Genomic DNA, 26,364 nt, shown 5'->3' on the forward strand with positions numbered 1-26,364 from the left:
TATGATTTATTCCCTGGATTAAGCTAAGTAAGCCATTTCATTAAATAGTGTATAGTCTCAATGGCATTCATACAACATCTTATTCTTATATAACCGTATATATGAACAGAAGTCCTGCCATCAGCTGATTTCATATGGTTAAAATTGATAAAATTGATTTGATTTGTTACTTTTGAAATTAAATGATTTTTTTTTGTGCAAAAGAAGAAAGTATTTTCATGTACAAATTAACCAAAGCCACAATACACCTTAAAGCTATTCCCAGCTGACCCGAGAATCTGTCCCGCTTGAACTTTTGACATAATACAACAATCACTTTTCCATTGTGGCATCAAAATTTTACGGGAACCTGTGTCAGTGTGATGTCCAGTAATGACAGACAAATAGTGATAAGGTGTATCCAGAAAGGTCAAAATACAATACCAAAGTTCAAATGGTAGAAACCATCACACAAATTAGAACACAGTTCACTTTTACATTTTATTTTACTACTTGTAGTACAAAAATGTATCTTATTACAAAACAAAAGCAAAAGAAATAATGTTATAAAGACATAAGTGTTATAAGAGATTCTCTAATTGTTAGCCACTTTATCCTTTTCCTAATCTGTTAATTTTTCAGATTAGCTTTGGTTCTTCATTTGAGTTTTTTATTGGTCAAACTTGAAATATGATGCCATTTTTTTTTTACTTTTTCTTAGAATTTCTTATGGTGATGTCATGGAAAAAGGGACTATGCCTGATGACATCACATACAAAAAACATATCTTTTTGTAGATCATTGGTAAAGAAGGATTACTTTGTATACATATATATATATTGTCTATAAATTATTAAAAAAGCAGATTCCACCACCAAATCTTGTGCAATACATTATTTTTTCATTCTTAACAGTCAAAATTCAAATATCAAATAGGCTTAGCAAGCTTCAAGTTTAAAAATTTAACTGTCTGAAGTGGAAAAATATTGTAGCGCACTCAATGAAGTGATAAAATCTATAAAAAAATATCTATTTTCTTTACATATAAAGGAAAACAGTCAAAACAGTCATAATTATGTTCATTGTATCAGCTGAACAGACTATGTAGTCATATTTAAGTCACACAAAAATAGATAAATAGTATTATATAAAATAACATTAGAAGCAATCAGTTCACAACAATTTTTGAAGAAATAAACACTTTCTTTTAAGGTTTAAAATTTTGGAGAAACAGTGGATACATTGTATGAAATACTGGTCCAATAAAACAATTGATAGACAACAACAATTAACAAGATATAACACATAAAACTAAAGATTGAGCAACATAAGCCCCCTTTTCAAAAGTGGGGGTAAACTCATTGGACCAGGTAGGAAAAGTACTCCCTGCTTTTTCCTCATGCAGAAAAAGGGAAGATAACTGCATTTGATAATGTCAAAATCACATCAATATAAACATTATTGGCTTCATATAAAAAACAATAGAAACAAACTATAAACACATATAAATTATTGAAACTTCTCATCAATATAAATATGTAATGTAAAAAAAGATATCACAGGTAAAAATGTGTAAACAATAAATATATCAAAACTAAAAGATTACATGTGTAAGCAATGCAAGGTGTCAACTCTTCCAACTTAAGTTTCAATCTTCAAATATTTTCTTACTTTTTGTGAAATGCTGAGAGATGAATCTGAAAACGCATCATATGGTATAAACCAAGGCTTCCAAAACGGTCATATATTCCGGTCATTTGTATAATGTCCGTTAAAAGTCCGGCTGGGCAAAGCATGAAACGGTCATCTACTTTTTTGTTTATAAGGCTTTTTTGGTAATTTTAACATAATTCACGATCTTTTTGACCCAAATTTTTACCTTTAACCGCCCCAAATTTCCGGTCATAAAAGTGACATGATGATTAATTACTATGAAAACAACCCCTACTTCAATACTTTCTAATTTTAATCCAGTCTAATTAGTTGTTGGACAGCTGAAAACTACCTGTTCAGATGACAGGTAAACTTTAATTTTCAGTACCGGACATCGTATAAATTAATCGGTCTATTCACAATTATTTCCGTACATTTCAGCGGTTTGTATCTAATTGATTTAGTCCAAAAGATTAAATTATAATAAATACATTTATAAACATGATTTGATGAAACATTTAAAAAGGTTTTAAATGAAAAATCGTCAGAACTACGTTGCATAAATAAGAACACGTGTGCGCATGTGCACAGGTGGGAAATTTAATTATGCATCCTACATTTCTTCAAAAATGCAAAAGTTATCATTGATACCTGTATCTAACGTTCATTTCAAGTATTTTGTTGAAGAAATAACGTGGAAGGAGCTTCTTCACTCAGTCGTGCTTTGTAAACGTACACGGATTTTATGTATCTGTTTATGGTCCATGTTTTACCATTGTCAAGTCAACATCCGGTTTGGGAAAATGTGACTTTAAAAACTAAAGTAAATTTTTTGACGTCATTTTGCAAAAATAAAGAGCCTAAGGCAGATATGAGCACGCTGATGTGCACACTTTGAATGATGCACTGCCAATTTTAACAGTTAACGTCAGAACATCAAATTCATATCAAAGTAAAGTTTAATATCGTTTTTTTTTTATCTAATGTCAATCATTGGGATGGCCATCTGATTACCATAATTGCCTTTTGTGACTTAGTCTTAGAGATTAAAATCGGGATCAGATATAAAATGTCCGGCTGGCTCAAAAAATTTTTGGAAGCCCTGGTATAAACCCTGAAACCAAATTTCCGAAATCCTTGTATTGCAGTTCCTGAGAAAAATGTGACAAAAATTTTTAAACTTGGCTATCATGTGTAAAATGATACAAGGGTTTGGTAAACAGGAAGTTGTTGAGGGGTGAATCTGAAAACGCATCACACAGTGTAACTGACTTATATAAACCCTGAAACCAAATTTCAGAAATCCTTGTCAAGCAGTTCCTGAGTAAAATGTGAAAAAAATTTCTTGGGATGGACTGACTGACAGATTGATGGATGGACCGACAGTATGACTGACTGACAGATGGACAGACAGAGGTATAACAGTATACCCCCATTTTTAAGGCCGGGTATAATTATATAGTATCCATGAAAAGGTGCATAAAAGCATTACAATATATATCTCCTTATAAAATATTTTTGTCTCCTGTTTTAGAGGTAAGAAAAGTAGACACCAGGTATGATAAGTGTTAATAATCTTAACTAACAGATTAACAATAAATATAGTTATAAAAAGGAATAAATATAACTCGTTATACTAAATGTCAACAATTGTAAATTATTTTATAACAATCATCAAAACAAGTCATGGAAATTGCATATTAAATAAATAAATAATATAATAATTATGATTAAAAAAAGGATATATGACCTTGATGATTCAAAGGAATGTTGAATGCACCAACCCTATGACAATAAAAAATAATATTTTGTTAAACACTTTATTGTCTCCTTTGTTTCTCACTGCAGGAGAACATAAAGTGTGTTGTGTACGTTTGAAAGTTTTAAGTATTTAGCTTTTGGTATGTACAACAAAATGGTCATACAAGTTAATTTATATACCATTAAATTTAGAGTCAGTTTATCTACAAAATGACACAAAAAGTACTGTTATGTGACTTTTGTGATTTTTATGTTGTTTTTTTTATTTAAACCTTTGAATAGTTTGCTCAAATCTATAAAATGAATAAGAAATTATGGCATCCTCATAATTACATCTATGTATAATCAACATTTGACACTGCCTGACAATCCTAGTTTCTAATTGCATGATACATTTCAAAATTAGCTATACTTGTCATGTATAGCTGTACAACATAACATAACATTTCTGATTTATATATAATAATTTAGAATTAAATGCATTAACTTATATAACTAGTAATAAAATGATTTAATGACTCAATATTAAAGTAATGTAAATTCAGAATTATAGCGAGGTTTGAATTGATGCGAGTATCGCGATAATAAGAACTTTCATTCTGATATCTGTTACATATATGAGTATGCAGTTTTTCCTGAATTCACAATAATAAATCACATTTTTTCATTCTTCTAGATACACAATAATAAATGCATGCAATAACTTCTTTACTTAAGCATAGATGGCATTATAAGTATATAAAGCTGTTATTCAAAAAAGTTTCTAATAATTATATGGATAAATGTTTTATGCCATAGATTTTTTCAGGTCAAATAGAAAAAAAACTTAAATGAAAATATATTTTTAGAGAGACAGTGCTGCCCCTCATAACTTATTAAATTTAACATTAATACTAACAAGTAAGTCATCTAAAAAATGACAAAAAAAACTAAAGAAAGATGAAATTCTAATCTTGCAACTTATTTCATTCTTTTAAGCATAAAAACCTTAATTCAAATCTTACAACTTAAAAAAACTAGATACCATTGAGATGGGAGCCATCTCTGTGGGCCATGCTGTCAATAATGTGGGGTAAATAAGTTGTATGGATAATCTGATATGAAGCATTATTTGAAGTTATTACATAGTCTCATGTGTGATTTTATTCTAAGATTTCAAGTTAAAACTGATAAATATTCTCAACTTACTTTCATAGTATAATAGTGATATGACTGCATGATGTGAACTCATTGTTGACTACTCTAAGGTGACTTCTGGATATATGGATTGATGTTTGAACAATATGTTTAAAGGTGCTGCCCAATTGATATTTGTCACATATTTTTAGAATTATGCCTTCAATATATTATGACTTCAACTTTTTGAAAAATATGGATTTTACTTTAAGAAAAATATAACACAAAGAAGCAAACTATTTCTATCAGGAAAATTGTGGAATAAAATTTGTAAAAAAACTTATACACAATATTGCTTGTTTACAATTGAAGATCAGCAAAAACTTGGAAATGATCACTGTAAGGAGATCTTGCAAACAGTAATAATAATCTAGGTGATGCTCATTAGCTATTTGTCACATATTTTTAGAATTATGCCTTCAATATATTATGACCCTCCAAAAAAGAATGCTAATTAAATGTTGGAAATGATGGACAGACCTACGGACGGACCTTTGACACACACTCTGGTGTCACACACACTCTGGTGTCATGTACAAACCGACAGACAGACGGTCAAGTATAAAGTATGAAATATTAATGGTTCTCGAGAGGTAGAGCGGACACAATTTGTTAAGAACAACGAACGGATGGACAGACCGACGGACTGACCTTTGACCTAGGATGCATACATTATGAAACATTCTCTGGTGTTGGTTAATATATATGTTAAGTTGAAAATGTTTGTCAGGTATAAAGTATGAAATAATAACAGCTGTCCTCTCAAAATATAGTGTGGATAAAATTTGTTAGCGATGGACAGACCAACAGACAGACAGACCTTTGACCTAGGAAGTTGTATATACATCATGACACACCCTCTGGTGTTGGTTAAAATGGATGTCAAGTATAATATTTGAAATCATAACGGTCTCAAGATATAGAGCGGACACGATCTTCACCATAGGACACGGGGTTGTCAACTGAAACCAAAGTTTTTGACCTTGACCTTTGACCTAGGAAGTTGTACATACATCATGACACACCCTCTGGTGTTGGTTAATTAACATGTTAAGTATTAAGTATAAAATCATAACGGTTATCTAGATATGGAGCGGACACGATCTTCACCACAGGACACAGGGTTGTCAACTGAAACCAAAGTTTTTGACCTTGACCTTTGACCTAGGAAGTTGTACATACATCATGACACACCCTCTGGTGTTGGTTAAAATGGATGTCAAGTATAAACTTTGAAATCATAAAGGTTCTCAAGATATAGAGCGGACACGATCTTCACCACAGGACACAGGGTTGTCAACTGAAACCAAAGTTTTTTGACCTTGACCTTTGACCTAGGAAGTTGTACATACATCATGACACGCCCTCTGGTGGTGGTTAATAAACATGTAAAGTATAAAGTATGAACTCATAATGGTTCTCTAGATATGGAGCGGACACAAAGTTAAAGTGTTACGGACGGACGGACAGACAGACTGATCACTATAGGGCCCTAATTACCTGAAAAATTTCCTGTAATACTGATTCGTTGTAATTCAGAGTCAATAAAGCAATACATTCAAAATTTCAGCAATCTATTCAGATGTTAATTTCTTATTATAATTTTAACAACTTTTAATCAAAGTGTTTTGCTTTGTGGTCTTACGTCACATGACAGTACAGGCTGATTTCCCCCCAAAAAATAATTTTAAAACATCTACAATGTACATGTTCTAATATTATAATGTAAATGTTCTTCTATTAATTGCTACAGTGAACATGTTCTCCTATTGCTACAACAAACATGTTTTTCTATTGCTATAATGTACATGTGCTTATATTGCTACCAAGATCATGTTCTACCAGTTTTGTTACAAATAGACTTTAAGAGTTTTATAAAATGTAGTGTTCTGTTATTACTGTTATGTGTGTATACTGTTATAGCAGTATATATTTTTATTGCTGTAATAACAAGGTCTGTTATCACTGCAACGAACATGCTTGACTTGTGCGTCTCTGAGATTTTTGTGAGCGTTTAGATGAGGTAGACTGCTGTGAAGTTTCACTCTCGGCTGAGGACTCTCGACTCTTTAGTAGTCTGCTGTCTTTATTCTCAGAGGAAACATTTTGATCTTCTGCATTCTCTCCTGAAAATACATAAAAAAAAATTTCATGAGCACAATATTCTGGAATCCAATGTCTATTTTTTCTGCTTAAGGAGGCTAGAACATTAAAACATGATTTTTTTCGTCACAAATTTTATTTGTTACACTTTTAGTTGTTACTTTATGAAATGGTATAAAAACCAACCAAAAAAATCAATTCATTTTGTCCCCAGATGACTTTTAAAATGTTTATATCATTGAAAAGCTCCAAATTATCTCCCTTTGGTAAAAGCATGCCAATTTTTTGCATTAAAATTGAAATAACTTTTGAACTCATCGGTGACCTATATTTTTTATAATTTTTTTTTAAATAAGCTGTACTTAAACTAAACAATTGTAAAAGTGATTTCTGTAATGTAGTTCTTTTTTTATTTCGATATTACCTTGTTTACTCCTATTAGTTTAACAGAGTAAAAGTACTTTTAAAACACAAATGCATGCTTCTTTTGAAGACAGATTTTGCCATTTTTTGCATTCTTGTTTTTCATTTTTGCTTACGTGCTTTGACCTATAGTCTATTTTGTTTTTCATTGTTGACATATTTGTTTGCTTTTATAGTGATTAAGGGGGTTCGCGGGTATAAGTCCATTTTTTTTTTTAAATATAGGATTTCGCTATCATTTTCTTGAATAAACTATATTATATACTAATAGGAGAAATCAAGGTAATATCAACATAGAAAAATAAATATAGTTTAAGAACAGCTTATTTGAAAAAAATAATGAAAAATATAGGTAACCAATGACTTAAATGGCTTTTTTTTTAACATGAAAAATTACAAGAATATCCTCTTCAACCTCTAACTGAAACTGCAGTAGACAAACAAGTGCATTCTATTTTTTATCCATTTCAGCTTTGTAAGTTGGCAGTTGGGATCATCAGACACATTATTTGAAACCCAAATGATGATTGTTGTCAAATTTGGTTTATATTTTGCAAGGTTGTTTCAGAGAATAAGAATTTTGTTTAAATTAATTGACCATGACTATGACGAAAGGCAGATGAGCAATGGCAGACAATGGTAATAGTTCACACTAACCCTTCAAGTGAGATAAAAAAATCAACTGTAAGTTTCATAAAGTAAAAGAATATGAGAGAAATTGAATACAAACCTTTAGAATTGTCTGTAGTTTTTGGTTCTATTTTCTTTACTACATGGTCTTTCATTGTTATCCCTTCTTGTTTTAACTGCAGGATCACTGGATTTTCTGATAATGCCTCCTTAAAGTGTTTATCTTGGTCTGTAAGTACATGTCGTACTTGTCTTGTCCCATGTCGTATTTTTGTGGCTCCAACTTTGCTCATATGGTCTTTACATAAATAGGCAATTTTTCCATTTGGCAAACAACATCTGAATTGATAAGAAAGCAGCAATAAATACCCTATTGAAGCAAAATTGCCTTGAAAGAAAATTAGTTTAAACATATTCATTTATAGTGGATTGGGAAACAAGTTTTTCAACTTATATTAATCCCTTTCCACTTTGAGGGTGCGAGTGCTGCCTTGTAGCAGCATTAGCCTGCTCTTTTTCGAAATCTACAAGAGTGTCTTTAACATGCAAGAGATATGGCTCTCTCTTAACACGGGTCAGCCATTTATCGTCCCCTTCGGACGGACTATCGTCGTTTCCTCAAGACCATACTCGCAAATGGTGTCAAGGGAGAGACGAAAATTAAGTCCCTGAAATTTTCATCCCAGACGGGAATCGAACCAGGAACCTTTGTGTTAGTTGTCCGATGCACTAACCACTACACCACGGCTGTTCAGCTATAATTATGTATTGTCATTTTTAGGCAATATTACTGTCATGATTCTGACTCAATTGGAACTTTCTACTTAATGTATTTGAGTTGTGCAAAAAAATATATCATCCAAATGGCCACATGTTGCAAATATTGCTCATGAGTTACTATCTAGACACTAGAATTTCTAATTGAAGCTTATTGTATGAGCTCAATACAGTAATGTGAAACTTGGACAGAAGTGATGAGAGGATGAATTAAAAGGAATGAAGAAAGTTTAAGGATTAATGAGTATTTAAATGCTTTCAGTGGTATCATATAAACCATATCATGAGAACAAAATAAATCATTTTTAAAGGACCTCTTATTTTCCCCAGAGGGCTTGAAATGTTGCTTTTTTTTCATGTCATATATGATTTTAAACGTGTTCAATATATTGCTGATATAAACCTTTTTGAAGTTTGATAAGAAAAGTAGGTGAGAGAGAAATTATCATGTAAAATTTTCATCAATTTTATTGAATTTGATTTGAACTACAAATGTATAGGTGTGAGAAGGCCTACATTATCGGATGGATTGCCATTAGCATTCCATAACACCCTCTCTGCTTCACAAGATCATGACTAACATTTTCGCTACATATAAAAATCAAATTCATCAAAGATGCTTCTTAAAATCGTTTACCTCCAAAACTCATGTAACCACGATTTGTCCAATTCAGAGTAATCTTCTATCACTTTACGGAGAGCTCTGTAAGCTTCAGTGAAATTTTTAGTACTTCCCTCCTAAAAAAGAAACAATAAAATACACTCTTTTCAACAATATTTTACAATCTAATGGACCTCCACACTCCTATTTCAACAAGGAGTGTTATTAGTAAACTTTGAAACATCACATTAAAAAAGAGGCTTAGAAAGGGACATGAATCCCTCACCTACACTGCTTTGATGGAAACAAAAATTTATATAGCAACAGAAACACTCAGCTTATTTACTAAATGAGAGATTAAAAGTCATGCATGAAAAGTACATTAAATGATCATGACACTCGCCACATTAGATTTTTAGATTGCTTAGATGTTAAAAATCTGAGGGTTTTGGTTAACAACCTTTCAATGAAGGATTAAGGAATTATGTGCTGTCTTTTACTCTGGTTCGAAATTCACCAAGCATATTCTTGCATACCTGTCAACTGACCCGTATTCTGCAGGTGTGACCCGAGATTTTCACAATTCTGAGGGATCACCCGGGACACCCGCCGGGTCATTGAAATAACCCGGGAATTCTGAAAATGACCTAATTTCACCTGTATTTCTTAGCCTTGAGATGATTTAATAAGTAATATTCCTTTGAAATACTGTCAAATTCGTAATTCTTCCATGAACAGGAAGTTCATCTAGCTATGTAATCTGTCAAATTAAGTGACCCATTAAGTGAATTGCTTCATCTGACAGCTTTTATTGAAATACAAAATGTAACAAGTCAATAAATTCTCAAAATCAAAAGGGAACTTGTTCATATTACAGACAATTACATACAAAGCATAGTTTGACCTAAACTTCCTGTTCATGCATTTTAGTTGCTGCTATGAAATTGAGTACCGAATATAGACTTGTATAGTCCACAGTATTATTCTCAAAAATTGATCCTTCCAGACAGGGATGTGGTGTATTGATCTGAATAGTGAAGCCCTTTTTGACATATTTTTATAGTTTGTTTTATGTTGTACTGTTACACTACTTTCCAGGTTAGAGAGAGAGATAGTTAGAAGTCAGCAAACCTGTTTAACCCTGCCACATTGTGTATATGCCTGTCCCAAATCAGGAGACTGTCGTTCAGTGGTTGTTGTTTGTTGTTGTAGATTGTATTTGTTTTTTTGTTTATAGTGTTTTGAACATAAATCAGTCCTTTGAATTGTTTTAAATTTTGTTATGCTGACCTATGTCTTTGTTGTCAATCATAACACATCTTCTTAGTTTTAAGGTACAAACGTTTTGTGGCTGAAACAGAAGAATGGATGGACAGACATGGGGATCCTGATATATTCCCCTTTCAAACATTTGTTTGTGTAGTGTATAATAGTCCATTTGCCAATTTTGATTCTGTTATTACACACTTTTTAAACAAATTACTACCCTTTGTCAATCGTAGACTGGTTCCATGCCGGACAAAATTGGCTTTTGCCTATCAATATACCTTTTGTATAAACTTGAGGAAATTTTCTCCACTTAAAGATTCCATGCAGTGCAGGTCAACTCCATTTTGTTTAAGAATAGCATAAAACCTAGATAGATATGGAGATATATCTTTCAGAACTTTCATCAGGTTTTCTTTACCAGTAAATTTTTCAAGGTCAACTGTAATTCCATAGAAATGCCATCCCTGTAAAATTTATTATTAAGTATTATTTTACTGGTACCAGATTTTGGTTTATTTATGGTAGCAATGTTAATAAATGATTTTATAGTATGTTCTTGAACCTGCCTTGCATTTTTTTCTCCATTTATTGAGATAAATAAACTGTTATTACAGAGATATGTCTCTCCTTTTTGTAACTTTGATTATGCAAATTTAAAAATTAAAATAGCAATACTCAAACATGTAAATTTTAAAGTAAATATTCAAAGTCAATGAACTGAAATTATATCACTAAATAATCTCCATGGAAATGAGATGTGCCAATACTAATACAACTGCATACCAAATATCATTGACCTACCACTTGGGGTTCATCATAAACTAGACCTAATCACAAACGAATTCCTTGTTGATGATGACACTGGAAACAAAGCTAGTCAAAAAGGAGAGAGGATCAATCGAGTGCCTAAACCATTCTGTTTGCTATGTTATAGTAATACTCCATGTCCTGTTTAAGTATAGATTATTAGGTTTTCTACACTTTGATATTTTACGATATCATCTGTTTATCGTTCTTTTGTTCTTTTCCCCCTCTCCCTAAGACCGTTTTACACTTGAGAAAAGCAAGCTTGATAACATCTCCTCTCGCATTGTGACGTTGCTGATAACTTCTCTCACATTGTGACGTCGCTGATAATGCCTGAACCCTTAAAACGAGAATTACTGAGCAACAGAGCAGAATAATATAGGTGTATTCTTCTCCAAAAAAAAACGAAACTGAATAATCATAAAAATGGATGACAAATGCAACTTTGCATGGTACCTATAGGACACAGAGGCATGATGATTAATTTGTTGTGGAAGGAAGAGAAATTTAATATTATATATACCTGTTCATATTCACATAACACTCTGAGGTTGAGGTTTCTTTCTTTCCATTCATCATCTATGCTGTCTTCTAAAATTGCCTGTAATAGAATTATAATTTAAATGTATTCATTAATGCTGCATCCAAAATATTCTTATATTTGAAGATTTTGAATTGATTTTATAATAGTCTTAGATGCATGATTTTTTTTATTAGTTGATATTGGCTTTGAACTAGCTGTCAGAAACTGTGAATTCTGTTAGATCTGTACTAAGTCTTTAAGATGTTGGGATGTACAAGTACATGTCCATGTCACTCTGTGATTTTGTTAGATGTATTTTTATTTGGATCCACTTGATGAGTTAAACTTTTTCAACTGATTTCTATAGTTTGTTCTTACGTTGTACTGTTACACCACTGTCCCAAGTTAAGTTAGGGTTCTGTATGTGCCTGTCACAAGTTAGGAGCCTGTACCGGTAATTCAGTGTTTGTCATTTGTTGTTGTGTTACATATTTTCTTTTTGTTCATTATTTTGTTCATAAAATAGGCCATTAGTTTTCTCATTTGAAATGTTTTACATTGGTCGTTTTTAGGCCTTTTATAGTGAACTATGTGGTATGGGCTTTGCTCATTGTTGAAAGCCGAACAGTTACCTATAGTTGTTAATTCCTTTGTCATTACGTCTCTTGTGGAGAGATGTCTCATTAGCAATCATACCACATCTTCTTTTTTTACAGCACTTCTGGTATTATATATATATCCAAATACCGTTTCGATCCCTAACATCACCGAAGAGACATTTATTGTCGAAATCCGGATCTGGTGTACAAAAAAATATTAACACCTTACGTTTGTGGCATAACATTGTGGCCACAAGTTAATTGTTTTCTGTTTAGTATTAAATTTATATTAAGATCCATTTTTTTACATCTTGTGATCAATTTTATTTGGCAATCGCCAATGGCAGTCAGCAGGGTTAAAGAACATCAGTTGTTCGACCTGTTAGTCAAATGCGTTTTGTTTAAATATACTTTTCATTTTTTTTGGTCTTTTGGAAAATGTTGTTTCTGCTGTATTTAGACCCTTCTACAACGAAATTTGTTTTACATGCACATGTATAAAAATTGCGGTTTTTATCCAATGCAATCATAGGTTTGAACGTAGTTTTCAATTTAGACTCGTTTATATGTTTGTATAGCAACACTTACTGATATATTACTTAGAATTCTTTGTGTATATTGAATTTTAAACTGTTCTTTGCGTTTTAATTCTAAATCCCGCTTCTCTTTTGGTTCAGGCAATAATCTTTCCTTGAGACTTAATGGAATTGAATTTCTTTCATCATGTTCATAGAATTTCCCATCTAATTTTTTTGACTCTATGTGTACCAATTGTAAAGCCCATTTTAACTCTGAAGGCAGATTATCCTCACTACCATTTTCTAGAGCTGTTATTGTGCATTGTATTTTTTCAATTTCTTCCTGTAAGGCAAAAAGGAAAAATTAGGGATTTGATATTCAAAATAGTGGGAACAAGAATGTGTCCATAGTACAAATATGTCCCATTCGCACTATCTTTTTCTATGTTCAATGGACTGTGAAATGGAGGTCAAAACTGTTATTTGGCATTAAAATTAGAAAAATCATATCATACCAAGGAACATGTGTACTTAGTTTCAAGTTGATTGGACTTCAACTTCATCAAAAACTACCTTGCCCAAAAACTTGACAGAAAATGGGACAGACGGACAGACAAATGGCACACAGACCAAAAAACATAATGCTCCTAAGCTGGACATAAACCCCAGAGGAATAAATGATGTTATTATAATCATGGAACAAAAATTTGATTCTTTCTACTTACTGTATAGTCAATAAGCATGGCATGCATAATCTACAGTTAAACTTTCAATTTACCAAACAATAAAGAATGTTTATTTCTAATGACAAAACTAGGCAATTTAGGGATTACAGATATTTATGTGTGTCTTTTCAGTCTTTGCAGAGGATGACCTTTTGTCAAACATTGCAATTAAGATAGACATCTGCAAACAAAATGAATACCATAAGCACAGTTCAACCTGCATACATTATATTTAGATTCCTAGCCTCCAGAATAGCATCCAATCAAATTTAAGTATAATGTGTACTGGTTTAACTCTACCTTCTTATATATTGTTTGCAAATGCCAATACAAACAAAGCAAGCAAGCCAACGGAAGTCTCACTCTTCAATCATTAGGAAAATTAGCTCTAACCTTTATAAATAGTTATACATTGTATATGTCAAGTTGTCAGTGAAACAAAAAATAGCTATTCAGGTATTATCAATGTCAGTTTTCATATAGATTTTATTAAATACAGTTTCTTTGAAATTATTATAATTAAAAATAATATCCTAAAATGAAAAAAAATAGATAGAAATTGAAATTTAAGAGCAATAACTTCTATATGAGTCATCTGACAATTTTGACATAAGTAAACAGCAGGTAGATCTCAAAATGTTTGCCTCCGTCAGATTTTTCTCTATTTATAGTGGTTTTCAAGATTATCAACTAAAATTGCAGTTTACCCTCAATGTTCTTTTTTCTTATCTATGCCAGCCGTCTTGGTCAGCACTCAGCAAGCAGGGTAAATTTTCACACTTTTGAAACTAGATACCCCATTAATGATTGTGGCATAGTTAAATTAAATTTTGTGAGAAAAACTATATTTTGTGTGCCTGCTTTTAAGTGGTTGTCCTGGGTTGCTGTCTGCCATAATTGTTTTAAGAATAAATCAACTTTGGTTTTCTCTTTCTCATATTTGTCATGACATGTCGTTTATTGTTGAAGGCTGTATAGTGACTTGTCAATGTCTTTAACCTCCTCCTATGGTCCTTAGTGGATAGTGGTTTCATTTGCAATCATAACACATCTCCTTATTTTTATATCAATATAACTAAAATTTCTTGCCATCAGTCACCTCTCTAAAATGTGTAATTGTTAGTTTTAAACCCTAGTTGACTAACCTTAGCCTTGGCCTTGTCACCAGTATATGCTTCATCCATGGCTTTCAACACCATATCAATATATACTGGATTTCCATACTGCTATATAAAACAAGAATGTGCATGCTAAAAATACTTGGAAGCTTTATTTCTAGTAGCATCAATTGATTTGATGTAGTGGTCTAAATTTTATTGAAACATTGTCATTTTTAAGTTTTTATTTGTCAATTTATCTAACCTTTTAGCATTCTTTCTATTCAAATATTTTTTTGTTAGACAAATAACAACTTGAAAATGACAATGTTTCAGTTTAATTGAGGTTTTCTTGAATTTATTCTATAATTGAACAAAGACACATATAAAAGTAGATTGTGTTTGAGGATATAAGGTCAGAGTACACAGTTATCGTCCCTTGATTTTCATTGTTCATGAATATAGTCCTTAGTGTGGACAGTGTGTTACTTGTCATTTTTTTTTATACCCCTTCCAAATTTATTTATTGATGTTTTATGCCTCAAGTAGCAAGAAGGGTGATAAAACTACACTTAAAAAAAATTGATTCATGAATTATAATGTAAAGTAGTGAATTGGTCCAGTTGAAAAAGGTCAAAAATTAGCATTTCGGAAGCTGTCAAAAGATTTCAAGACCCCCTTCACATAAAATTGTCCATATTTTGAGTTAGAGCTGATGAAGTTTTCTATAATTTTGATATAATTTGTTCCAAAAGTAGTACAACACACTGTAAAAATATTATGGAGAAAGCGAAAGGTGGGATTTTTTTTATTTCCATTTATTGTCAAAAAGAAATGCACTACGAAATAACTGTGTACTCGAACCTAAAAGGTGAAATCATGAAATATAGAATCTGTACTTAGGCAACTTCCCTGAATGATTCAATGGTGCCAATGTGTCAAAAAGCATTAAACTAAAGGATTTAAACTTTTATTTGATAGAAATCTGCAAAAAATTCCCATTTTGGCATTACATGGTCAAAATGAGCATTTCAAAGCTTTTTCAATTTTGATGCATAAGTGGCATTCTAACTTGCTATCTGACAGATTTTCATGTGTCAATATTTGTGTTTCTATGCTTTATAAAATCCAGTTGTATAACTCATATGTGAACTCTGAATATACAGAAAAGAAGGTTATCTCAGATAATGTGTGCAAAATGTGCTGTATAAATGACCCTTGTCTAATGCCCTGTTTGGATCAAGTTAAAATGTGAGGAGATTGGTACATAAAAGTTGAAGTCCATATTGAAGATTTCACTAAAATTGTATAAAAGCACTTTATAATGTCTTTTGTACCTGTCTCATTTCACATAATATCTCTCTTTTCTTCTGTAGGATAGCAAGTGATTCAAATATAAGCCTGTTTGGGCTAAAATTGCATGCAAGTTTTTCACTAAAAATTGAAAAATCTTTGCATTTGACCATACTGTCTGCACAAAAAGTTGAACTAAAGAGTCCTTTTGTGCTCAGATTTATTGTATCATGTAACTTGAGTATAGAAATAATGAATAAGACACACATTTTTATTCCCTATAGCTTTAGTATGCATTTTTAAATGTAAATATGTGCTACGGCCTAAATCGACCCTAAACTATTTTCAGACTTCTTTGGCCTAAGACCCTTTTAAACTAATATGATATGCTATTTGTAATTTTTCTTTCCATTTAAAGTACAATAAATACATATGTAACGATTATTTATAACCAAAAAACTTGAATGATGGTGTTCTATTTACAAAATGGAATAAACTGTGAAATAGTATTTAAACCAAATTTGGTTTTGTTTCAAACCAAATAAAACAGAGAATGGAAATGAGGAATATGTCAAAGAGACCACAACTAAAGGCCACTAATTACCTTTAGCAGTCTCATGGCCTTCCATACAAAGGAAAATTTTAAACCTATGAAAAATAATTCTTACCTGTAAATTGTCCATAAGTGAATTTGTTGCTGAAAAAATTGGAAATATGATTAGAACTTAAATCTAATCAAACATACAAAGCAGAAAGAAATGATTACAATTGATGGATTTGAGTTTACTTTTTCACGAAATGAATCTATTTGATTTTGTGACTGCAAGTACAAATATGTTAAAGAAATCAACTCTGATGAAAAATTTGACAAAATTCAGCAAAGCTTAATATGGAAGGTTGCAGTAACCTACTATTTTTCTCCCCTTAAAGGTGATACATCATACCTGCCTAGTTTCATGACTGTAGTTTAAACTTTAGTTCTTTAGATATTAAACAAGTTCTTTCTAAAATAACTACTCAGTTTAAATGATAGATAGGACAACCCATATTTTGTGTAAATTCTTACAATGTTTTTTGTCATGTAAATCAACTACCAATAGTCGTGGAATGTACGTGTCTTCCATCATTGATAACTTTGTTACATATCTCATGAACTTTCTCTGTATAAGTTCTACCTCTTCCTATAAGACAAAAATACACATTTTTATAATGAAATAATGAATATAAATTATGTGATAGAGAAGATTTTCATAAATGTTAAATTGTATAACAGAACAGAACAACATCAGACGAGGAACATCAAGTGATGGTAATATCTCAATAACTTTTTGAATGATTGTTTGTTGATTAACGTCCAGTGGCAAATACTTCATGAATGTTCAGGATGAGAATAAGTTAACAATAAATACAATAGGTAGGTCTTGTAATAATAGATGCCAACCAGGATGATTGACTGTCACTGGAAAATGAGGGTATATTGGATAGGGACAGAAATTTTGCCTTGCAACAGGTCACCTACAGAACCCTCAGCGTTGTTGCAAGGGTTCTTAACATGCAAAGAGTGTGGCACTCTCTTTACCCAGGGCATCGGATTTAACGTCCCCATTCTAACTGAATGTGGCCGCAAACTTGATACATCCCACACAGCCAAACGGACACCGCACTTTGGAAAGCTTTTCCCTACCATTCGAAAGAAGACCAAGTGACCATATTTTGTTTCCCCAGTCACCCTTTGGGGGTATCTCAATAACTAGTTTCAGTCAAGTGGGCTATTACCAGCACTGAAGCAAGAAATATCATTAAAGATAAACATATTTCATATATAAATAGACACACCTGAAAGGACAAATTTGTATCTCCTTGTTGCTTTAATTTTTCCTCTAAGTTTCCCTTCTTCTTGAGTTTTGTTTTTGCTTTCTCCAGCTTTTCTCTGACTTTTTTCTGTCTATCTGTCTCAGGTTGTAGTAGGTAATTTTTAACAGCTGTCAAGACTTCGTCATATACATCAGGAGTCTCTTTCTGCATTTTGATAACAGTTGCTAATTCTGGCTGCTTCTTTATCATTAGACTCACCTAAAATAAAATATATTTTTAGTTTAGAAATTACATCAATTATTTTTACTAAATTTGTTGTAGTTGTTTCTACTTAGTATTTTAAATACAATAAATTATTTAAAAGGAGCAAACAATGATTAATTTCTCAAAATTTGAACTAAAATCGAGTAATATCATCTTGCAAAGTATGAAATAATACATTTATATATTTATGCTTAAAATGTTTAGTTTAATCCTCCATTTAATAAAATACATATATTAATATTGCTCCTCCTGATTCAAATTAGAATAGATATTCCACTTAATTCTCAAACTAAATGCATGCTTTTAATTTTTGTCTTTATTTTTTTTTAGCTTAAGATAAATGTTATGTTGTTGAATATACCATCTCAGCTGCTACTTTTTGGTGGAATAGAATTAATTTTATCCAGACATGGACCAATAAATGGGTAAATCAATTTACACTTTGGCAAAAGTATTCAGTTGAGAAATGCCATTCTTTCAAAACGTGTTAAAAAAACATCTAAAAATTTAATATACAAACCTCTGATTCCTTCCAGAGCTTCCCTGTGCCTACTATACAAACAACTATTGGCAAATACAAATTATGTACACCAAATCTAGCTTCCATCATACAAGCATCAGATTCCAAATACTAAAAGTATATAACCACACATTTCAATATCGCATATACATGTACTTAGATATAGGAAGATTTGGTTTGAGTGCCAATGAGACAACTCTCCTTCAAAGTCACAATTTTTAAAAGTAAATCATTCATAGGTCAAGGCCCCTAAAACTGTTGGGACACCTTCCTTTGGTGGTTTCAAAACTAGTGTTTAAATTTCATAGAGATCCGTTAACTTATACTAAAGTTATTGTCAAGAAACCAAATGTCTTCAGACGACTCTGTGATACCAATATACAGCCGAAATTTTTTTTTGTGGTCATACAAAAATGATAGCAAATTAGGAAGTTAACTCCCATTAATTTCTTGCGCATTTCAACAAATTTATTCTTTGAAGTACCAGAACAGGAAACAAATGTTATATGCATGCACCATTATACATTTTGAACATAAATCAAACTGGAACGAGTCTTTTTTTGTCATGATTACAACACTGACTGAGTGTTAGGCAATCAGGACTTGAACAGATATAAGGTGATAATTAGCCTTATTAGAATCTAAAGGACTATGGGTAATCTCATTGTTTGTACACCAAAATGAAAATAACGTTATGTCATTGGTTGAATTTCTATTGTTTATCACGTTTTAAACCAATCACATCATTTTGGTGTAGGCTTTTGAAAATATTACCCAGAATGCTTTAGATTCTAAAACGAATTATGTACTTACCTCATCGGACACACAAATCACCAATACCCTGGAATTCTGAAGTCCTACAGTAATGTCTTGATACAGTCCGTACTTTGAAATATAAAAACAAAAAAATATTAAACAACACTGTAACAGAAAGTTACTAACAGGCTATTATTTAAAGTTGGAATTATTTTTAATTATGGAATTTGTTTAATTTTCTGTGCTGGAAATTTTTAATAAATTCCATGTTTATTTGGTATAATAATGTTTTGAGCGGTTCATAACACTTTCCATAATAATGTATTTTGTATAGATAGTGTTGTGCGCGGCACAGTACATTCTATTGAAAATGTACTATCTTCTTTAAGAAAGTGTTGTGCGCAGCACAGACCATTGAAGTACAGAATAAGCATGGAATTTACTAGAAATTTCAAGCACACGAAATTATAAAAATTCCATGATTAATAATAATTCCAAGTTTAAATAATAGCCTGTTAACTGTAAATTCAGAAATGACTGCGTTGTTATTTATATTGCAAATATTGCAACAGGGTTATAATCGCAATAATTTGAACTCTTTTTATTTGAATCAGGTTTTTCTCAATATCTCAAAAACAAAAATCACATTTTAGTCTAAAATGACAAAATTGCAATAATAAATGCACACAATAATTTCTGAATTAACAGTACTGATACTTGGAAAAGCAGCAAGTGTTTCAAATAAAAACATATAATATTGAGACTAATTTCAGCATAACCATTTGTTCAATTACTTATTATAACCTCTTTTAAATCTAAGAGTATAGGTGTCAACTGAAAGATTATAAATAGTCTTCCTAAAAATTATATAAGTGAATTTATTATAGACAGTAATACAGTTTAGTTTTGAACAATTAAAAAAAAAAAGTAAAAGATAAGACTTAAAAAATTTGATGATTTACCTTTCCCATTGTTAATTTACCTTTCCCATAGTTAATTTACCATTCCCATTGTTAATTTACCTTTCCCCATTGTTAATTTACCTTTCCCACTATTAATTTACCTTTCCCATTGTTAACTTACCTTTCACACTATTAATATACCTTTCCCATCTGTAAATTTACCTTCCCATTGATAATTTTCTTTCCCTTCTGCTAATTTACCTTTTTCGCAGTTAATTTAGCTTTGTCATACGTTAATTTACCTTTCCAATCTGTAAATTTAACTTCACATTGATAATTTTCCTTTACCATCTGTAAATTTATCTTTTTCCTTTGTTAATTTATTTTTCCCATTGTTAATTTATCTTCACCAATGATAATTTACCCTTTCCATTGTTAATTTACCCTTTCCATTGTTAATTTACCTTTCCCATATGTTAAATTTCTTTTCCCATTGTTAATTTACCTTTCCCATCTGTTCTATGTCCATCCAACACCTAATACCATTCTTTTCTAGGTGTGTCTTCATTACTCTTGGATCACCATAACCAATGGATCCATCTTTAGCTTCTGTTGTAATTGAACAAGCCTCCTGAGAGTTTGCCCAACAGTAACTTATAAATACTTCAGGGGTTTTCAGTTTCATCTTAAACCAGATATGAGACGTTATCAAAAGATTAACACTATTTTTCAATAACAAGCAAATATTATCATATACATGTATTTAGGTGTTTATACTGTTGTTTTGAATTTGAACAAAAGTATATGTGGGATAATATTTAAACCACAGAAATAACCAACAGACATCCAGAGGGCAACAAATAGTCTTCAACACTAGAGTGGTGTCTTTATCATATGTGTCAAGCTCTATATTATCTTGAGTGTTTTATATGTAAAGTTTATTATAAAATTTTATAATCAGAATTTTGAGATTATTTCATATGAGGTTTTTTACTACTGTTAATAGTTGTGCACTTTGCACCAACATGAATCTCAATTGCCAAACAGAAAAAGCAAACCAGATGTGTGTAAATGCCACAACACATATGCTAGTTTAAAATATGGACTGAGAAAAGGAAGAAGATTTAAACCTGAAATCTGTGTGTATTTATCCGTGTGATACAAATAAGTTCACATATTTCTGTTTATCAGTACATAATGTATTGGAAACTTATTCATCAGGCAACAATTCAATTTAGTCCAGTAATTAATTTATGCAAGTTTCAAAGGAAATAATGATCATCAAGTAATACATAAATAGCATAATGAATAAAGTCTTAACTTAATTTTTATGAAATTATGAACCACTATGACACTACTGTAAATTCAGAAATTATTGCATGCATTTATTATAGTGAGTCATTTTAGACATAAAAGCGATTTTTTTTTTTTTTTCGATTTTAAGAAAAATCCTGTTTAATTCATGTAGAAAGTTTCAAAATGCGATTTTAAATTATTGCGTTTACAACTCTGTCACATTTTTTGCAATAATAAAAACCTTGCAATAATTTCTGAATTTACAGCATACCAAATCCTACATACCTTCTCTATTATATCCATATGACCTTTGATAATATCTATCAAGTCCTTTATTTTCTCTGGATACCTTTTCATATTCTTTATCATCGCAAATCTCTGGAAAAAAACATTTTCCCTTCTTAATGACCGTTTTATTGAAGCAATACTTAAATGTCATTTTATTCAGATATCTATCTTTATACAAATGTGCATTGTAAATTATTTTACCTTTGAAAATATGACTGTTTAAACACCTTTTTTTTTTTTAAATTATAAGGTGACACACTTCCAAAATAGTGCAAACCTATTTCTCACTTTTGCAATATTGGTAAAACATGAGACAAAATTAATATTTTTACTGTGACTTGACTGTAAGTGTAGCTCTCCACCTATTGCATTTATTCAAAATTCTGACCAAATTGCAATTTGTTTTATAGAACCAAACTGTTCAACTGGTCAGAAAATTGAACTGATGTAGAAACACATATTCAAGTCGTGAAAGTGTAAGGTGATAAAATAAAACATACTTACAATCCTATGAGATTTTAATTTCACTTCAATTATATTATGAAAAATCATACAATATCTTCTATATCCATAAGAATCAGACATCTTTTATATTTAATCGTCTTATATTCAGTAAAATATACGGGTATGTCAAATTACAATATGTTGTTAGGAAGTTACCATATAGGTGGAGATCTACACTTAGACAAGTCACAGTAACACAAAGCTATCCACATTACCATTTAAACAAGAATGTGTCCATAGAACATGGATGCCCCATCCACACTATCTTTTTATATTCAGTGGACCATGCACATGGGGTAAAAACTCTTAGTTGGTGTTTAAATTAGAAATATCATATCATAGGGGAACAATGTGTACTAAGTTTCAAGTTGGTTGGACTTCAACTTCATCAAAAACTACCTAGACCAAAAACTTTAACCTGAAGCAGGACAGACGGACGAACGAAAGCACAGACCAAAAACATAAGGCCCATAAATGGGGCATACAAAGGTAAAGGAGTTACTTACAGGGTTACCAATTTTAAATCCAATGTCTGTGTGCTTCCATTCAAGGGACTCATTCATCACTGCGATGGCAAAAGGCTTGTGTAATTGTTCTATAGCGTATAGGAACCATCTGTGGCATTTCTCATGGTTGACAAAACGTTCAGACATGCATGCAACCAATACCTGTAAAAAAAACGTTACTTTAAGTTACCAAATAATTTAGCTTCATACTTAAAACTCAAACATCAAAGAACCATAACCTATCCAGATATGTTCAACCATTATGTTTTTTTTTCTGATTTCTCCCTTAAAATTGTGATAAATTTAATATCATATTAAATAAGTTGGTTCACTTACATGGAAAATGTATGTTAAAATATCCACTTGACACAGTTAAAGAAGATTTTATTAATGAAGTATTTGAGACGTCATAAATGTAGATTTCGTTAAAACCTGATTTTTGCCATAATTTGGAACAATTTGGAAATAGATTTCCTTTTCGTGGTTTTGCAAGTACATGTATAGGCGTCATCATTTTTTTTTCTTGCATGAATGGTTTATATTCATGCCTATTGTGTTTGAATGTCTTGACTTATTTGAGGTGAGTTGATACTGATTTCACTGCATTAATCAGCAATATAGGTAAACAAACAATACTTTTATTTTTATGAAAAATACATAAATCTAAAATATGTCTCTCTTAAAGATTGTACAGAAGAATAGATAATCACCTTTGAATTTTTAAGAGCCATAGTCATTTCCATGTCTGATATGTTGTCAATATCCTCAGGGAACCAGCTGAAAATTCATGAAGTAAATGCAATGAAACAGTCAAAACAAGTTGGTTGGTGCTATGAATCTAGTTTTGACCAAAAAAAATTGTAAATGGCACCAACTTTTTAGTTATCTCAAATTCAAAATGACTGAAATTGTCTGAAAAAAATTCAGGATCCTTTCTTTAGATACCTTTTGTTTCATTGATAAAATAAAATGAATTTTTAACTCATCAAATGTCCAGTTTGATGATCAATTAAATTAACAATACTGTACATATGTGTGAAAAAAAGAAATGGTTTCCGATATACTTAATTTATCATAAGCATTCAGATTAGGAACTTTCGAACAAAGTTTAATTATGGCTTGTTATGTAAAAGAGTCCCAATTGGGGGATTCATTTCTGTGATTTATAGGTCATTTTTCTTTATTCTCAATTCATATTTCCAACATTCTCTAGTCTGCAACCCTATCCAGACCTTTTAAAAGTTTTTAAGAACATAGCAAATTGTATTCACCTTTAACAGCAAAAAAAGATATATGAGAGCAAACAAATTTTCCTAAATACTTTTTTTCTGCCAAATAATTTAAAAATACGCTCACCACTTATAACCAGTCTTTTTTAAGTCTTCATGGATATTTCTGGGATCAACAGTCATTCCAGCAGCATTCTCTGCTGTGGTACTAGAATTAAATGGCAATGATGGCAAATCACCATTACAATACAAAATGGCAACATCTTGTGCTATATTTCTACTAATTTCTTCTAAAGTGCTGATACTCTCCTGCATCTGAGCATCAAACTCTGTTTCTTTATTGTCTGGCATTATTCCTGTAAACAAACATTTACTTGGGCTATTTTTAAAATTCTACAAATATAGAACAGCCTATGGCCTAAAGATGCACAGAAACAGTTTCACGTTGGACGTAAAAATTAAAATTGATTTTGCTGTTTGACATAAAAAATCTTGAGTCTTAAAAGTTGCGATGAAGATGAATTTTTATATAGGCTTGTATGTAAACTTTTGTAAAATGCTGAAATCAAATATTCATGGAATTCTTTTTTTTTCCTCAATCCACAAAGTTCACATGGAAAAAATGAAACTACAGTATTATTACTTTCTTGCTTAGACATTTTTCATCAAATTGGTGTAAATATTGAAACATGTATAACAATAATTTGTTGAAGGAATTGATGTTGACCAGTGTAGTTCATATCCTAATCAAATTGTATTTACTTACTGAGCAATTCTCCTATGGATACTGTATGAAAGAACTTAGTACACTGCAGGAAAGGAGCATTAACACTATAAGCTCTGCTTATCAACTCTGCTTTAAACAAAAAAGGTTCTTTGGTTCCCTGAAATAAACATAACTTTAATACATTGTTTACAGATGAAAACAGACATATAATCCAGTATTTTTACTTGAACTTTTGTTTCAAGTCAATTTAAGATTTCTTAATTTTCAAATCCTCATAAATTATTCCTCTTGTATTTCATTTTATGTTACAGTACTGTTTGTTGAACTTGTGTCATTAAAATATATTTCAAAATAAAAAACTATACTCAAAATAGGAAAAGGATGTACAACAGATAATAATCTCATGAAATACTAAAAAATAGTCAATTAAAGTTTCTGGATAATCTTAAACAATGAACTAAAGCCCTCAAAATATGGACCAAGACAGCCCTAACTACTTCTATTAAAATGGCACTCAAACTGTCCTTACTTTTATATGAAAATGGATAATGGAATTGAATACCTAACTGAGTAATTGGGATCTAAACTACAATCAACAAATTAATCACTTCAATGGAGCACATTATACAGGGCAGAGTGGCCTACTTTTAGTGTGAGCCTTGTTATTCTCTGCAATATGCATCAATGATTATAGATTGTAGAACATATCATGGATCTAAAATCAGAAATAAATATTGTACAGACCATGAAGAAGTATAACAAAAATACCAAACTCCATTGCAATGTAAATTCAAAAAGAGGGAGTACATAAAAACTGCCAAAATCAAAAGTTTGACTATCATCCAACCAAAAACAAATAGAAAACAAATGACATATTCTTGACTTTGTACAGACATTTTCAAAAGCAGTTTAATCAAAGAACTTGGAAGCTATTGTCTCCCTTGATGTCAGTAATTTTGCCCCAAAATAATTGAACTCCATATCTATTCCTCTTAGCAGAAAATAGAAATTCAATTTTATTGATTGTTCAAAGTATGATTCTTTCAAAAAAACAACCCTACCATCATGAATTACTATATGCAGAATGACAGCAAAACTGCATATATCCCAGCATCAGTGATGCTATTAATAATATAGGATGAAAAACATTTTTTTCAAGAGGTTATTGATGTGTAAACTGGTGCCAAATAACTCACCAACTAAATAAAAGTCGAAAGCACTTCATTGAGAGTAAGAGATTTATTAAAAAAAAAGACAAGATCAGCATGTTTAATGACAGCAAACAATTACATTTTCATTAATGCAATACCAAAGAATATTGCTAAACTTTTTGTTACATTTGACAAGGCATATTACATTGCTATACACTTAATATATATATCTTTTATCTTTATTACAAAATGTACCTCTTTTTCAACACAATCTGGGCATTGTATGAAGTAGTCATAGTGCACTCCATCGAACGCCTCTGATATCAGGGTAGTTAATGTCTCATGGATCAGGTCCAGTACATTTTTAGGTCTTGGTCCCTGCACTGATACTATCATTTCATAATCACTGAAACACAAACTAACTTGATTAGTAGGTGTGAAAAGGTTTATAGTTATCAGTAATCATTCTCTA

General features: G+C 31.1%; 1 protein-coding gene across 1 annotated transcript in view; it reads right to left on the bottom strand.

Moving 5' to 3' along the window:
- Positions 1–466: 466 nt before the first annotated feature.
- The window catches only part of LOC143063686 (uncharacterized), a 138,280-nt gene continuing 112,382 nt past the window's right edge, over positions 467–26,364 (bottom strand). Inside the window, exons 56-74 of the mRNA XM_076236002.1 lie at positions 26,148–26,298; positions 24,781–24,898; positions 24,142–24,370; positions 23,496–23,562; positions 22,786–22,947; positions 21,773–21,865; positions 20,697–20,876; positions 19,347–19,418; positions 18,534–18,644; positions 17,771–18,007; positions 17,001–17,115; positions 16,603–16,631; positions 14,690–14,770; positions 12,890–13,162; positions 11,703–11,780; positions 10,651–10,836; positions 9,140–9,240; positions 7,826–8,064; positions 467–6,695 (exon numbers count right to left, since the gene is read on the bottom strand). Of these exons, the coding sequence (XP_076092117.1) occupies positions 6,532–6,695; positions 7,826–8,064; positions 9,140–9,240; positions 10,651–10,836; positions 11,703–11,780; positions 12,890–13,162; positions 14,690–14,770; positions 16,603–16,631; positions 17,001–17,115; positions 17,771–18,007; positions 18,534–18,644; positions 19,347–19,418; positions 20,697–20,876; positions 21,773–21,865; positions 22,786–22,947; positions 23,496–23,562; positions 24,142–24,370; positions 24,781–24,898; positions 26,148–26,298 (2,686 nt within the window). The 3' untranslated portion in view covers positions 467–6,531. The remainder of the gene's footprint in view (positions 6,696–7,825; positions 8,065–9,139; positions 9,241–10,650; positions 10,837–11,702; positions 11,781–12,889; positions 13,163–14,689; positions 14,771–16,602; positions 16,632–17,000; positions 17,116–17,770; positions 18,008–18,533; positions 18,645–19,346; positions 19,419–20,696; positions 20,877–21,772; positions 21,866–22,785; positions 22,948–23,495; positions 23,563–24,141; positions 24,371–24,780; positions 24,899–26,147; positions 26,299–26,364) is intronic.

The sequence above is a fragment of the Mytilus galloprovincialis genome, chromosome 2 (assembly GCF_965363235.1).
Source record: "Mytilus galloprovincialis chromosome 2, xbMytGall1.hap1.1, whole genome shotgun sequence".
Taxonomy (NCBI): Eukaryota; Metazoa; Mollusca; class Bivalvia; order Mytilida; family Mytilidae; genus Mytilus; species Mytilus galloprovincialis.